Source organism: Triplophysa rosa, linkage group LG10 (assembly GCF_024868665.1).
Source record: "Triplophysa rosa linkage group LG10, Trosa_1v2, whole genome shotgun sequence".
Classification (NCBI taxonomy): domain Eukaryota; kingdom Metazoa; phylum Chordata; class Actinopteri; order Cypriniformes; family Nemacheilidae; genus Triplophysa; species Triplophysa rosa.
The window spans coordinates 2,193,142-2,205,679 of NC_079899.1; the positions used below are offsets into that span (position 1 = coordinate 2,193,142).

Below are 12,538 nucleotides of genomic sequence, written 5' to 3' on the forward strand. Positions count from 1 at the left end.
ACATCAGAATTTGTTTGTGCAAAGGAGGGAAATGGAAGCAGAAAGGAGAGATGGTGAGTTTGAGGGAGGCAAGACTTGATAAACAAACTACTGTACTGTACATCCCCAGCCAGTCAAGTCTCAGACAAAACCTTTGTCAAGTCTGTAAAATTATATTGTTGCTTAGAAAAACATTTGTGTTCTGTACTTTCAGAAATGAAATGAATATTTAATTGACTAGCTCTAGTGTTGGCAGCCAGTATGTGCTATTATAGGCAGTACAGCTGGATTGTTTGGACATGGCTGTGTAACCAGAAAATACTATTTAAAAAAAGATAAAATATGTTCTTTATAGTTGGAGCCATAAAACAACTGGTTTGTTGAAATATTGTAAATTCTTGAACGGATGAAATTATTGATTGTTATCATTGTGTAATGAATGCAGATTCATCTCTCTGTGTCTCTCTGCTTTCATTATTTCCATACAGTGCATGCAAACATGTTAATAAAGTTTATGGTAAGTATGTTGATGATACATAAATGTTTACCTTCCCCGGGATTGTTGCACTGTAGTGGTTTAAGCAAGGGATGTTTGTATAGTGCATTGTGTTGCATACTTAAGAAAAAAGTGATAGAAAAAGTAATGGGGGCCTGTGCCCCAGTAGAGCTTCAGGTCTAGCAAAGCCCCTGCTTTAATGTCTGCAAAGAGAAAGTTAATCGGGAAGCAACTACAACCAATAAGACCATTCTCCTTTTAAATGTGAATAAAAACAAAACTGATGCTAAATGCATTTAATGCATTTTTGTTTGGATTGTTAAGAACTAGTTAATGAGAACAGCAGTAATGAGCAGTAAAGTTCACATGGCTCCATTTTTTATTTTACATGATACATAGCTACAGTGTTTCATTTAAGTACTTAAACTTACAAGTTAAATACTCGCTACTTTGTACTGTAAGTCCCTGTAATAAAAGTATTTGCTAAAGGAAAAAGTAAAAGCAGTTAGCAAAATATAGCTGCAAGTGGCGATGACGGGTCTGACACTTTCTGTTTCCTTTCTTTTCCATAAACTGCATCGCACATTATTCGAGATTTCACTGTGAGATTTCATTTTTCTCCATGTCTAAGCTTTTGCCTATGCCTAACGAACTGTTGCATGTGCAAAATTTCATGACATTTTATGAATACTAAGAGCCTCAAAAATGTCCAACTATAATAATAAAGTTTCACACATTACCATGGCAGGATAGGATATCTGAAATTCTTTCATATTTTCAGAACTGAAGTGACATGGTTACATATAAGTGGACTGTTTTAACGTCCGCTGTGAGTGACACGCTTTCCGTTGCCAGTTGGTGGCGCTTTGACTGAGATTCACAATAATCATATGTTGGGCGGAGCCGAGCCACCGAATATTTTCCGTCATTGACTGATTTTGTTTACCAGTGACTGAAAAATCTGAAGGCTGTCTGTCATTTTGACGGATTACAACTCCCCGTTTTGTCATTTCCCTTCATTAGAGCGTGATCGTAGGCTACTACCCCTGCCCTGAACACAATCGCGAAGGGACGTGTGTTTCCCATTCATTAGTTTACTCACAATGCCTGGTCAGTTTTGGAAAACGCGCGTGCGGTCAGCGGAGACTCGCGGTGCAGATGCATCAGTCACAGACCCTGCATCGCATGCACGCGCATACACACAAAGGCGTGCAGTTTTTTCCTTCAGAAAAGCGACTAGCATCTTTTTGGATAAACATTAGCTATCAGTGAGTGGAAAAATGTCTCTCTCGGCATCTTCTCTGTTCAATGAGCGGCAGAAGCAGCACATTCATGACCAAACAGCAGCTTACAAATGAGTGAGTGAGGACAAAACACCTTTTACAAGCACCTGTCATTGTTACTGACTGGACATATGAACATAAACATTTGTCTGTAATTATTATTTTATGTCTGACAACAGAAACATTAAATATATGAATGAATACAACAACGGCTTTATTGGGCATTCAGTTGTATTAAAATACAGCAAGTTCCGAGAGTAAACGCAAGACACAGCGTGATGATGTCACGAACATGCTAATTAGCACGAAGGGTAATAATTGATTATGACAGGTTTTTTACGAGCCTGTCTGTCAAAATGACAGACAATAAAAAAGTCTAGCGCAACCTCTGGGTGGAGCTAATGCATATCGAAAGTTGTTTGGGTCGATGAGAACTAAATACTGTACGTACCAAGTTTTGGATGTGTACATTCATGTATGTGTGATATATGCACACAGATGTATGACGGAGCTCCCTGCCATGCCAATGTGCCAGCCTTTGTCCGGGCCTAATGGTCGACAGCTTTGACATCTGTGCCAGTTTTCAAATTGTTCCCCGAAACCTTACAATGCTTTGCAAAAGGAATACTGACATTCTGATAAAAAATTACAAGAGGGTGAATAAATTATGGCTTTATTTTTTGGTGAACTAACTATACTCTTTCAAATGGGTAGCTTAACTATACCTTAACTACTTTATCTTATGAGTAGCTTGTAGCTTATCTAACTACAGTTTCAGAGTAGCTTCTGCCCATTGGTGTAATCCGGAGTGAAATATTAGCAGTCGTGAACTGTTTGTCTCTGGTCAAACAAAGCATTATCAAGTTTATTCTTCTGCTGTTGTTTTGTGGTGTCACATAAGAATCTATTTCCTTCTAATGTATTTTCAAAATCCAATTCACTATTATTTTTTTACTGTTACTGTCAGATTCATTTGCACCAAGTTGCATGGAAATACGTGTAACTACATGTACTACACAAAACTAGTACTACACAAAAGGTAGTTTAACACAACCAATAATTAATTACATATAATAATAACATCATAATACATAGAATTAAATTACATTCACCTAAGCTGACTCCCTGGTGGGCAGAGACATTTAAACTAGTGTTAAAGGGGTTTACCTTTATGAAAAGTTATGCTCATGCCATTTTAAGTAAATGAGAAATGAACAATTGTATTATCATTAAAAATGTATGCTGCTTCTTTAGTGTTGTGAATCATGTAAATAAACAGAAAATTAAACACAGTTCACAGAAATTTTCACATCACACAGCAGTGCTAGTTTCACCGTCTGAAAATGATTTTCCAAACATGACCTTGGTTCTCATCAGTGGCGTTCTGTGACTCCTCTTCTGGGGAAGCAGTAATGTGAAGTTCGTCAAAACATGTATTTAGCCCATCATGCGTGTTGCTCGTCATGTCAAAATATGTGTTTGCCACGTCATGTGAACCTACGTGCTCGTGCATCATGTCAAAATACGTGCCTGCTGCAGACGCGTCGAAAGGGTTTATGACAAAAGAGACGCTCACGTTTGCTAGATACTCGCTTAGTCTCATGTGCGATCAGAGTTAAGTGTTAAGCCAGTGTCTTGTGTGTCTCTTATATCATAAACCCTTTCGACGCATCTGCTATTTTGTATAATTTTAACTCAGCTCACCTCACAGTGTTCAGAGCACAGTTTGTATCTTGTATTAACTGATGGATGAGTTTGACTCCTGATGGTCCAGGATCATTTCCAGAGAGATCCAGTGAGATCAGATGTGAAGGGTTTGATCTCACAGCTTCAGACAGACATCTGTAACCTGCTTCTGTTATACTGCACTCAGACAGGCTAGAAAACAGACGTTTGAAATAATAATGACAACTACTGCTGATATTTGTGACTCTGACTTTAAAACCCAGCTGAACCCAGCGTCACATGTATAAGTTGTTCAATATTGCTAAAAACACAACTGCAGTTTTTCCCTTTTTATTCAAACTGCTGACAGAATTTTTAAATTTAATTATTTACTTGTTAATTTAAGAGGATTGTTTAAAACATATGTTCTCTTAATGTAGATACCAGAGTTTCTTCAGTTTACAGTTGGTATGTTCTAGTCCTTTCTGTAGTTTCTTCACTCCTGAATCCTGAAGATAATTGTTACTCATGTCGAGCTCTGTCACACTGGAGTTTGAGCTTAAAACTGAAGCTAAAGATGAACAACTTTCTTCTGTTAGACCACAATCCCACAGTCTGAAACATTTCACAAGAGAAACATTTACAAACACTCAAAACTGAACGTCAACACTGTTAATGTGTGTAAATGTCAAATATCATCATCTTTAAAGGGGTCATAACTTTAGTGGGCATTTTATTTTAGTTTGATGTTTGAGGTGTAATTACATTATTACATTTTTTGCCCCAGAAAAAAAGTTATTCAAAGTGACCTTTTTCCAGCCCGTTTTTAATCTTTTAGGAAGATTTCAGATTTGTGTGTTTCCCCTTTAAGAGCAAGTTAATAGATCATCTCCTTGAGTTAAATACACATTTAATATTAAGATTAAACATGAATGAACATCAGTTGTCCCGTTTACTCATATTTATAATTTCTTACGTAATGACCCATTGTGAGGACATGCAAATAAAACAGCTTGGTATCTGCAAATATATTTTTCCTGAAACTTGATTAATGTATGTCAGAATAAATATGTGTTATGTGCAGCATATTTTCCACATATCTGTACAACACGTATTTTAAGGCAAAGAATTCAACCTGAACTGAAACATACAATAGACACTGAAAAATATGAATATATAATTTGATATTAACACAGATAGCACAATCCATCTGGTTTACGTCTATTTGACGTCTGCATTTACATCTGCAAGACATCTGCAATACGTAGTTTGCTCATCTGCAATACGTCTCGGAGACGTCTGAACGTCTGTAATACATCTGCTAAAGATCTGGAGATCTGCTGCTTAAAAACATCTGCTAAACATCTTAGAAAGAGCTGTTGTACATCCATTCTAAATCATAAACATCTTACAGACATCTTCTAGAGGTCTATATGACATCTGACAGCAGATATCTCAGAGACGTATTGCAGATGAGCAAATGATGTATTGTAGATGTCTTGCAGATGTAAAATAGACGTAAGCCAGATGTATGTGTGCTATCAGGGTTAATATATAGTTTTTTTTTCACTGCATATTGCTTATGAGATTATGAGGGCACATGAAATTAAAAAACAGATAACCGCACGGATAAATCGTTCATAATTAACACTGCAATATTGCATACAAATGTAGCTAAAGGCACCAACTGTCCCATCTGGTGGTTATTTAGTGAACAGGTTTTCCATGTTAATTGTGGTGATAGAAACGCATTTTGGTTGACTACTTACAGTAAAAAGAACAAATACTCACGTGAGTGTGTTGATCTTACAGTGTTTATCCTGCAGTAGATCAGAGATCTGTCTCACTCTTGACTCGTATAGTACACGATTACTCAGATTCAGTTCACTCTGGAGTAAAGCGTTTATACCAAGAGTCTTCAGATACTTAAATGCTTCCACAGCAGAAGAACTTCTCAAGAACCTGCAGTTGTAGAAGTTAAACAAATCAATATATATATAAAAAAATGTTAACTACAAGCCCAGTAACTGCTGATCAAAACCATTACACGGTCATTTATTTCCAGTTAGTCTGCTTTGATAAAACAGATTATGGAATTATAATACTGAAACAATGTCTTCATGAACAATAAGCCTAAGTTATTTTGTATAATTTTAACTCAGCTCACCTCACAGTGTTCAGTGCACAGTTTGTATCTTGTATTAACTGATAGATGAGTTGGACTCCTGATGGTCCAGGATCATTTCCAGTGAGATCCAGTGAGATCAGATGTGAAGGGTTTGATCTCACAGCTTCAGACAGACATCTGTAACCTCCTTCTGTTATACTGCACTCAGACAGACTATGACAAAGTATACATTTTTGTTGTTGTTTTACAGTAACATTGCATTCTGCAGTTGCATACAGCTATAAACAGTAACAGTTAAATTGCTCTGGTATTTTTACAGAGAGTTCGCCTCATTTATATACTAGTTTACTTTGAAGTATACATTCTGGTAAATTGATATACTGATATACTGTACATATTGTATTATTCTTTAAAGCAGGGCTATCATGCCATGTCATGCATTCTGACTTCTTTACACTGTTAAACGCTTAACATGGTCAGCTTGTTAAAAAACGAGTTGGACGTATGACGTAGTATTTCTGTACTTGATACACTCCCCCAGCACTCCAACTTTTTTCGGAAAGTTTTTTCTAATTCTGGATCCTTGTGTCGTCACAGCGATCCTATTCCTTTTATTGGCCAAAAGCACGGCAAGGTGAAGGGAAAGAGCCCGCCCACGAGCCAACCCACGAGAGAGACCCGCTTACCATCAAGATTATCTGCGCTGCGTCAAGACGGGCTGCAGCTCGTTCCTCTTGCGATAGTGAAGTTTAGGTGTGTCTGTTTGTTCAGGGCATTTCAGTGATGGATGTTATATAAATGGTGGATATAACGCTGGATTTGGAGATGGTTTGAAACTGATATATGGCGCCGTCCCAGTGCTAAAAGATGCTGGACATGAACTGCACGCGGTAAGTCAAACTAAGTCATACGTGTTTTGTTGGCAATCGGCGTGTGCGTGCATAATGTAGAAAACACGAAGGGATTAATGTGATGATGTGTTGTGTGCTCGTGCTGTAGTTCCGTCCCACTCTCCCCACTAGTCCCGCCTCCAGCAGCTGGTGTTTTTCAGGAAATAATCGTACAGCTGCATCTCTCTTTTATAAATGTGAACTAAATTCTCTTCGAAGATACAAAGTATGCAATACTACTGTATAGGCACTCAAGATTAATATGAGATTGGCAGAAACAGAGTGTGATACGCAATTTTTAAAATTCCTAGACAACCTTGCAAATAGTACAGTTGATTTAGTAAATACTAAAATATGCTAAAATTTTTCTTACATTAAATGCTTATATTTAATTGTCTGAAATTACAAACTTAACAGGTGTTTTTGGTGTAACTTCTCTTCAGTGATCTATCACTAAATTGTATTTTTTGGCTTTCATTTTATTCTGCCGTTTAAACTATCAAATTACCCAAAATGGATTTTGAACCTTAAGATATAGTTTGTATTGTACACCCCCCTTTCAGTAATCTAACAATCTAGTAATCTAATACATAATTTTTTTATAAAAGACAAAACAGAAAAACTACAAAAAACTGTACTATGTTTTATACTGATCTTGCAACATAGTTTTATATAAAAACACAAAATATGAAAATGACAAAAGGCTAAGGGGTCTGTGTATCTTTTGGTCATTTGTTTTTCAGTTTGAAATTGAACAAACGGGAGTGAGAAAACGGCGCCATTTTTGTTTTTCGTTCATTAAAAAAACGGCTTGATTTTTCTTTTTTTAACTTCACGGGTAAAAAACAAATAAACAGCTTGAAAACTCGTTTTACACATGTGGGCGGTATGAAACGCCCCCTCCCGATGATTGGCCAACCAAAGATCAGCAAGTGATGTCTTCTGTTGTCCCTCGGTTCCATGAATGAACAGTATAGTCCTCCGCTGCTGTACAGTGGGAATTCCTAAAGTATGTTTCATTTCTCTCATTAAACAACCGTACACAAACTGTACAGGGCAGATTATAGACTGGACTTTCTTCTGTGCAACCTAGCGCATTTCATATTAAAGCAAACCAAGAAGCAGTGGGTTACAGTGCATTTTATAACAGCTAAGGGCGTTGTGGCAGGATGCGAAGCGGATTCATTAAAACCCCGTAGCTGTTATAAAATGCACTGTAACCCACTGCTTCTCGGGGCTTATTGCTTTTATAAAACGGTTATTCCATATGCGTAGCAAGGTTTCATGAAATAAAGTAAATAAAGTGATATTTAGGTTATGTAATGCGGGGGGCAGTCTGGGGGGCAGTCGTGGTCTAATGGTTAGAGAGTCGGACTCGTGACCAGAAGGTTGCCGGTTGGATCCTCAGGGCCGGCGGGTAACGACTGAGGTGCCCTTGAGCAAGGCACCTTACCCCTACTTGCTCCCCGGGCGCTGCAGTGATAGCTGCCCACTGCTCCGGGTGTACGTGTGGTCACTACTCTCTGGATGGGTTAAATGCAGAGTCACATTTCGGGTATGGGTCACCATACTTGACAAATAATTGAATTATTTATTATTATTATTTATCTACATTTTCCTACTTTGCAGTTGCCTTGTCACAGTTGTTTATTTAATGTGGTTTATGTGGCTGCTGAGCCATGACCAAGCATTGTTTTTACACACTGTCCACTACTGTACTATTCACTACTACTGTTGCGTCTGTAAGATGTGGTCATCTTGCTAATGCTGTGCAAAACTAATGCAAAACTCTGAATTCGTCTTTGTTCACCAAACTTGATGGAATACACAAGAAGCAAACTTGTGGAAAAATGTGTTAAACCCAACAACCACCAGTTTCAACATAGTGATGAGACAAAATAATACTTAATCTTCTAATATAAATCCAGCTTTTCCCTTGCCCAAAACTAAAATAAAAGTTATGACTGCTTAACACATAAATCAACATTATTCTGTGCTTCACTACACTGTGTAATGCATCCGCTGCGAGCTGTCCAGAGTCTCACGCAGCTTTAACCCTGGAGAGCTAGAAAGATGTGAACGAATTACATTAATATTTGTGATATATATTTATATTTTTATAAAACGGTCAGTTCTGGTCCTTGATTCTGATTGGCTGAGCCGAGTTCTAAGCCGTTATAAAATACCCCGATTTATAACGGCTGACTGCATTACATAACCTAAATATCACTTTATTTACTTTATTTCATGAAACCTTGCTACGCANCGTGCATAATGTAGAAAACACGAAGGGATTAATGTGATGATGTGTTGTGTGCTCGTGCTGTAGTTCCGTCCCACTCTCCCCACTAGTCCCGCCTCTAGTCCCGCCTCCAGCAGCTCGTGTTTTTCAGGAAATAATTGTACACCTGTATCTCTCTTTCATAAATGTGATCAAAACTAAATACTCTTCGAAGATACAAAGTATGCAATACTACTGTATAGGCACTCAAGATTAAGCGAATGTATACATATTTTATTTAATAAAAAATTTGCTGGGTTCCGTTGTAATTTGTATTGAGGCTCCGTATATTTGCACTTAACAGCCTAAACAATTTCTTGTTTAGAAACGTTCTAATTGCCCATCACTGCTTGTTGTTCTGCATTTATCAAAAAATAAATAATAAAAAGCGTACGTCTAAATAATAATAATAATAACCCAATGATAGCTCATTTGTATTTGTATTTTTGTCAGCATTTCTCTCATTGTCATCAGTCGCAGGTGCCAGTCGTAATTAAACACGTTTAATAAAAGACTTTAAACACCATACACTGAATGGTTTTATCTGTGGAGTCTAAACAACGACTGAGCACAACTGAAACAGACTGAGCATGATCAGCGGTTATGAGTCCATGAATCATGTGTGTTCCCTGCTTAACGCAAAACCGAAAGGACTGAACGCGAGATGTAAGCCATCTACATTTTCCTACTTTGCGGTTGCCTTGTCACAGTTGTTTATTTAATGTGGTTTATGTGGCTGCTGAGCCATGACCAAGCATTGTTTTTACACACCGTCCACTACTGTACTATTCACTACTACTGTTGCGTCTGTAAGATGTGGTCATCTTGCTAATGCTGTTCTTACCCTTATGTTCTTAACACTGTTTACATACAGGCTTATGCTCTGATTAAACGTGGAGTATTCTAGCAGGTGTGGTTGTGTATTTTGATAACAGATGCATTTTAGGCTTAGCCCACCTTATTTTCTCTAGGCCCACCGATCTACATTGTGATTCCTGGCTACGCCACTGCTGCCCACTGCTCCAGGTGTGTGTTTACGATGTGCAGCGTGTGTGTTCACTACGTGTGTGGGTTAAATCCAGAGGTCACATTTCGGGTATTTGTCACCATATGTGACAAATAAATCACTTTCACTTTGACTACATCACTTTGACACATGCATCCGGTGGGTGCTGTCCAGTGTATCGCGCAGCTTTGCAAAACTCTGAATTAGTCTTTGTTCACCAAACTTGATGGAATACACAAGAAGCAAACTTGCGTAAAAATGTGTTAAAGCCAACAACCACCAGTTTCAACATTGTGATGAGACAAAATAATACTTAATCTTCTAATATAAATCCAGCTTTTCCCTTGCCCAAAACTAAAATAAACTAAAATATTTATATTTTTATAAAACGGTCAGTTCTGGTCCTTGATTCTGATTGGCTGAGCCGAGTTCCAAGCCGTTATAAAATACCCCGATTTATAACGGCTGACTGCATTACATAACCTAAATATCACTTTATTTACTTTATTTCATGAAACCTTGCTACGCATATGGAATAACCGTTTTATAAAAGCAATAAGCCCCGCGAAGCAGTGGGTTACAGTGCACTTTATAACAGCTAAGTGGGGTTTTAATGAAAAGGGAGGGAGGGGGGGTTTCATACCACCCACATGTGGAAAACGAGTTTTCAAGCTGTTTATTCGTTTTTTTACCCGTGAAGTAAAAAAAAAGAAAAATCTAGCTGAATTCTCGTTTTTCTGTTTTTTTAATGAACGAAAAACGAAAATTGTATCTTTACAGTACACTCAAGACCTGAAAGCAAACATGTACAGGACATCTAAAAAATTAGAATATCATGAAAAAGGTCAATATCTTTTGTCACTCATTTCAGAAAGTGAAACCCATATATTATATAGATTCATTACACATAGAGTGAAATGTTTCAATCAGCCTGTGGCACTGCTCAGGTGTAATGGAAGCCCAGGTTGGTTTGATAGCGGCCTTCAAGTCATCTGCATCGTTGGGTCTGGTGTCTCTCATCATAGATTCTCTGTGGGGTTCAGGTCAGGCGGGTTTGCTGGCAAATCAAGCACAGTACCACCATGGTCATTGAACCAGCTTTTGGTACCTTTGGCAGTGTGGGCAGGTGCCAAGTCCTGTTGGAAAATGAAATCAGCATCTCCATAAAGCTTGTCAGCAGCAGGAAGCATGAAGTGCTCTAAAACTTCCTGGTAGATGGCTGCGTTGACTGTGGACCTCAGAAAACACAGTGGACCAACACCAGCAGATGACATGGCACCCCAAATCATCACTGACTGTGGAAACTTCACACTGGACTTCAAGCAACATAGATTCTGTGCCTCTTCTCTCTTCCTCCAGACTCTGGGACCTTGATTTCCAAATGAAATGCAAGATTTACTTTCATCTGAAAAGAGGACTTTGGACCACTGAGCAACAGTCCAGTTCTTTTTCTCCACAGCCCAGGTAAGACGCTTCTGACGTTGTCTCTGGTTCAGGAGTGGCTTGACAAGAGTAGTGGCTCTTGATGTGCTGACTCCAGCCTCAGTCCTCTCCTTGTGAAGCTCCCCCAAATTCTTGAATGGATTTTGCCTGACAGTCCTCTCAAGGCTGCGGTTATCCCTTTTGCTGGTGCACATTTTCCTACCACACTTTTCCCTTCCACTCAACTTTCTATGAATATGCTTGTATACAGCACTCCGTGAACAACCAGCTTCTTTAGCAATGACCTTTTGAGGCTTACCCTCCTTGTGGAGGGTGTCAATGACTGTCTTCTGGACATCTGTCAAGTCAGCAGTCTCCCCCATGATTGAGTAGCCTACTGACCCAGACTGAGAGACCATTTAAAGGCTCAGGAAACCTTTTGTGGTAATTAGCTGATTAGGGTGTGACAATCTCACTCTCAAATATTGAACTTTTTCACAATATTCTAATTTTCTGAGACACAGAATTTTGGGTTTTCATTATCTGTAAGCCATAATCATCAAAATTTCAAGAAATAAAGGCTTGAAACATTTCACTCTATGTGTAATGAATCTATATAATATAAGGGTTTCACTTTCTGAAATGAGTGACAAAAAATATTGACCTTTTTCATGATATTCTAATTATTTGAGATGTGCCTGTACATGTGACAGACTGCATTTCTGAGCGAACCCTATCTAGCTATAAAACACAACAATGTGATAGATGATCTCACTTGAGTATGTGGAGTTGACACTGAGGATTCTTCAGTTTGTCACAGATGTGTTTGAGTCCTGAATCCAGCAGACGACTGTTGTTCAGATTCATCTCTCTCACCAGGGTTTTACAGGACAGAACAGCAGCTACAGCTGAACACTGTTTCTCTGTCAGCTCACAGTTATTCAATCTAAACACATCATCATCATCATCATCATCAGATCTTTATAACACACACATGTATGAAGGTTATTATACTGTACATATGAAACTCACCTGATTGTCTCCACTTTACTATGAGAGTCCATCAATAGAGCCGAGAGTTTCTCTCCGTCCAGATCTCTCAGTTTATTGTCACTCAGATTCAGTTCTTTCAGCAGTAATGGATTCTCACCCAGAACTTCAGTCAGAGAAACACAAGCTGCTTCAGCATCACGACTCTTCAAGAATCTACAGATAGATAAAGAGCAACTCTGTCAAATCAACCGGCCAACTTGGCAGGTTTTGTCTCATAAATTATGTTCACTCACTAGGGAAGTTCATATTAGACAAGCCTTGCATTAAAGCAATAGTGGAGACTCAAGGGCTGCCCTCGACTAGAGATTTCTTTAGTTGACTAGTAGTTGTTCATT

General features: G+C 38.4%; 1 protein-coding gene across 1 annotated transcript in view; it reads right to left on the reverse strand.

Annotated features, from left to right (window-relative positions):
• Positions 1 to 12,538, reverse strand: part of LOC130560295 (ribonuclease inhibitor-like) — a 19,118-nt gene that overhangs the window by 3,373 nt on the left and 3,207 nt on the right. Inside the window, exons 5-10 of the mRNA XM_057343999.1 lie at positions 12,183 to 12,356; positions 11,926 to 12,096; positions 5,591 to 5,764; positions 5,215 to 5,385; positions 3,868 to 4,038; positions 3,463 to 3,636 (exon numbers count right to left, since the gene is read on the reverse strand). Of these exons, the coding sequence (XP_057199982.1) occupies positions 3,463 to 3,636; positions 3,868 to 4,038; positions 5,215 to 5,385; positions 5,591 to 5,764; positions 11,926 to 12,096; positions 12,183 to 12,356 (1,035 nt within the window). The remainder of the gene's footprint in view (positions 1 to 3,462; positions 3,637 to 3,867; positions 4,039 to 5,214; positions 5,386 to 5,590; positions 5,765 to 11,925; positions 12,097 to 12,182; positions 12,357 to 12,538) is intronic.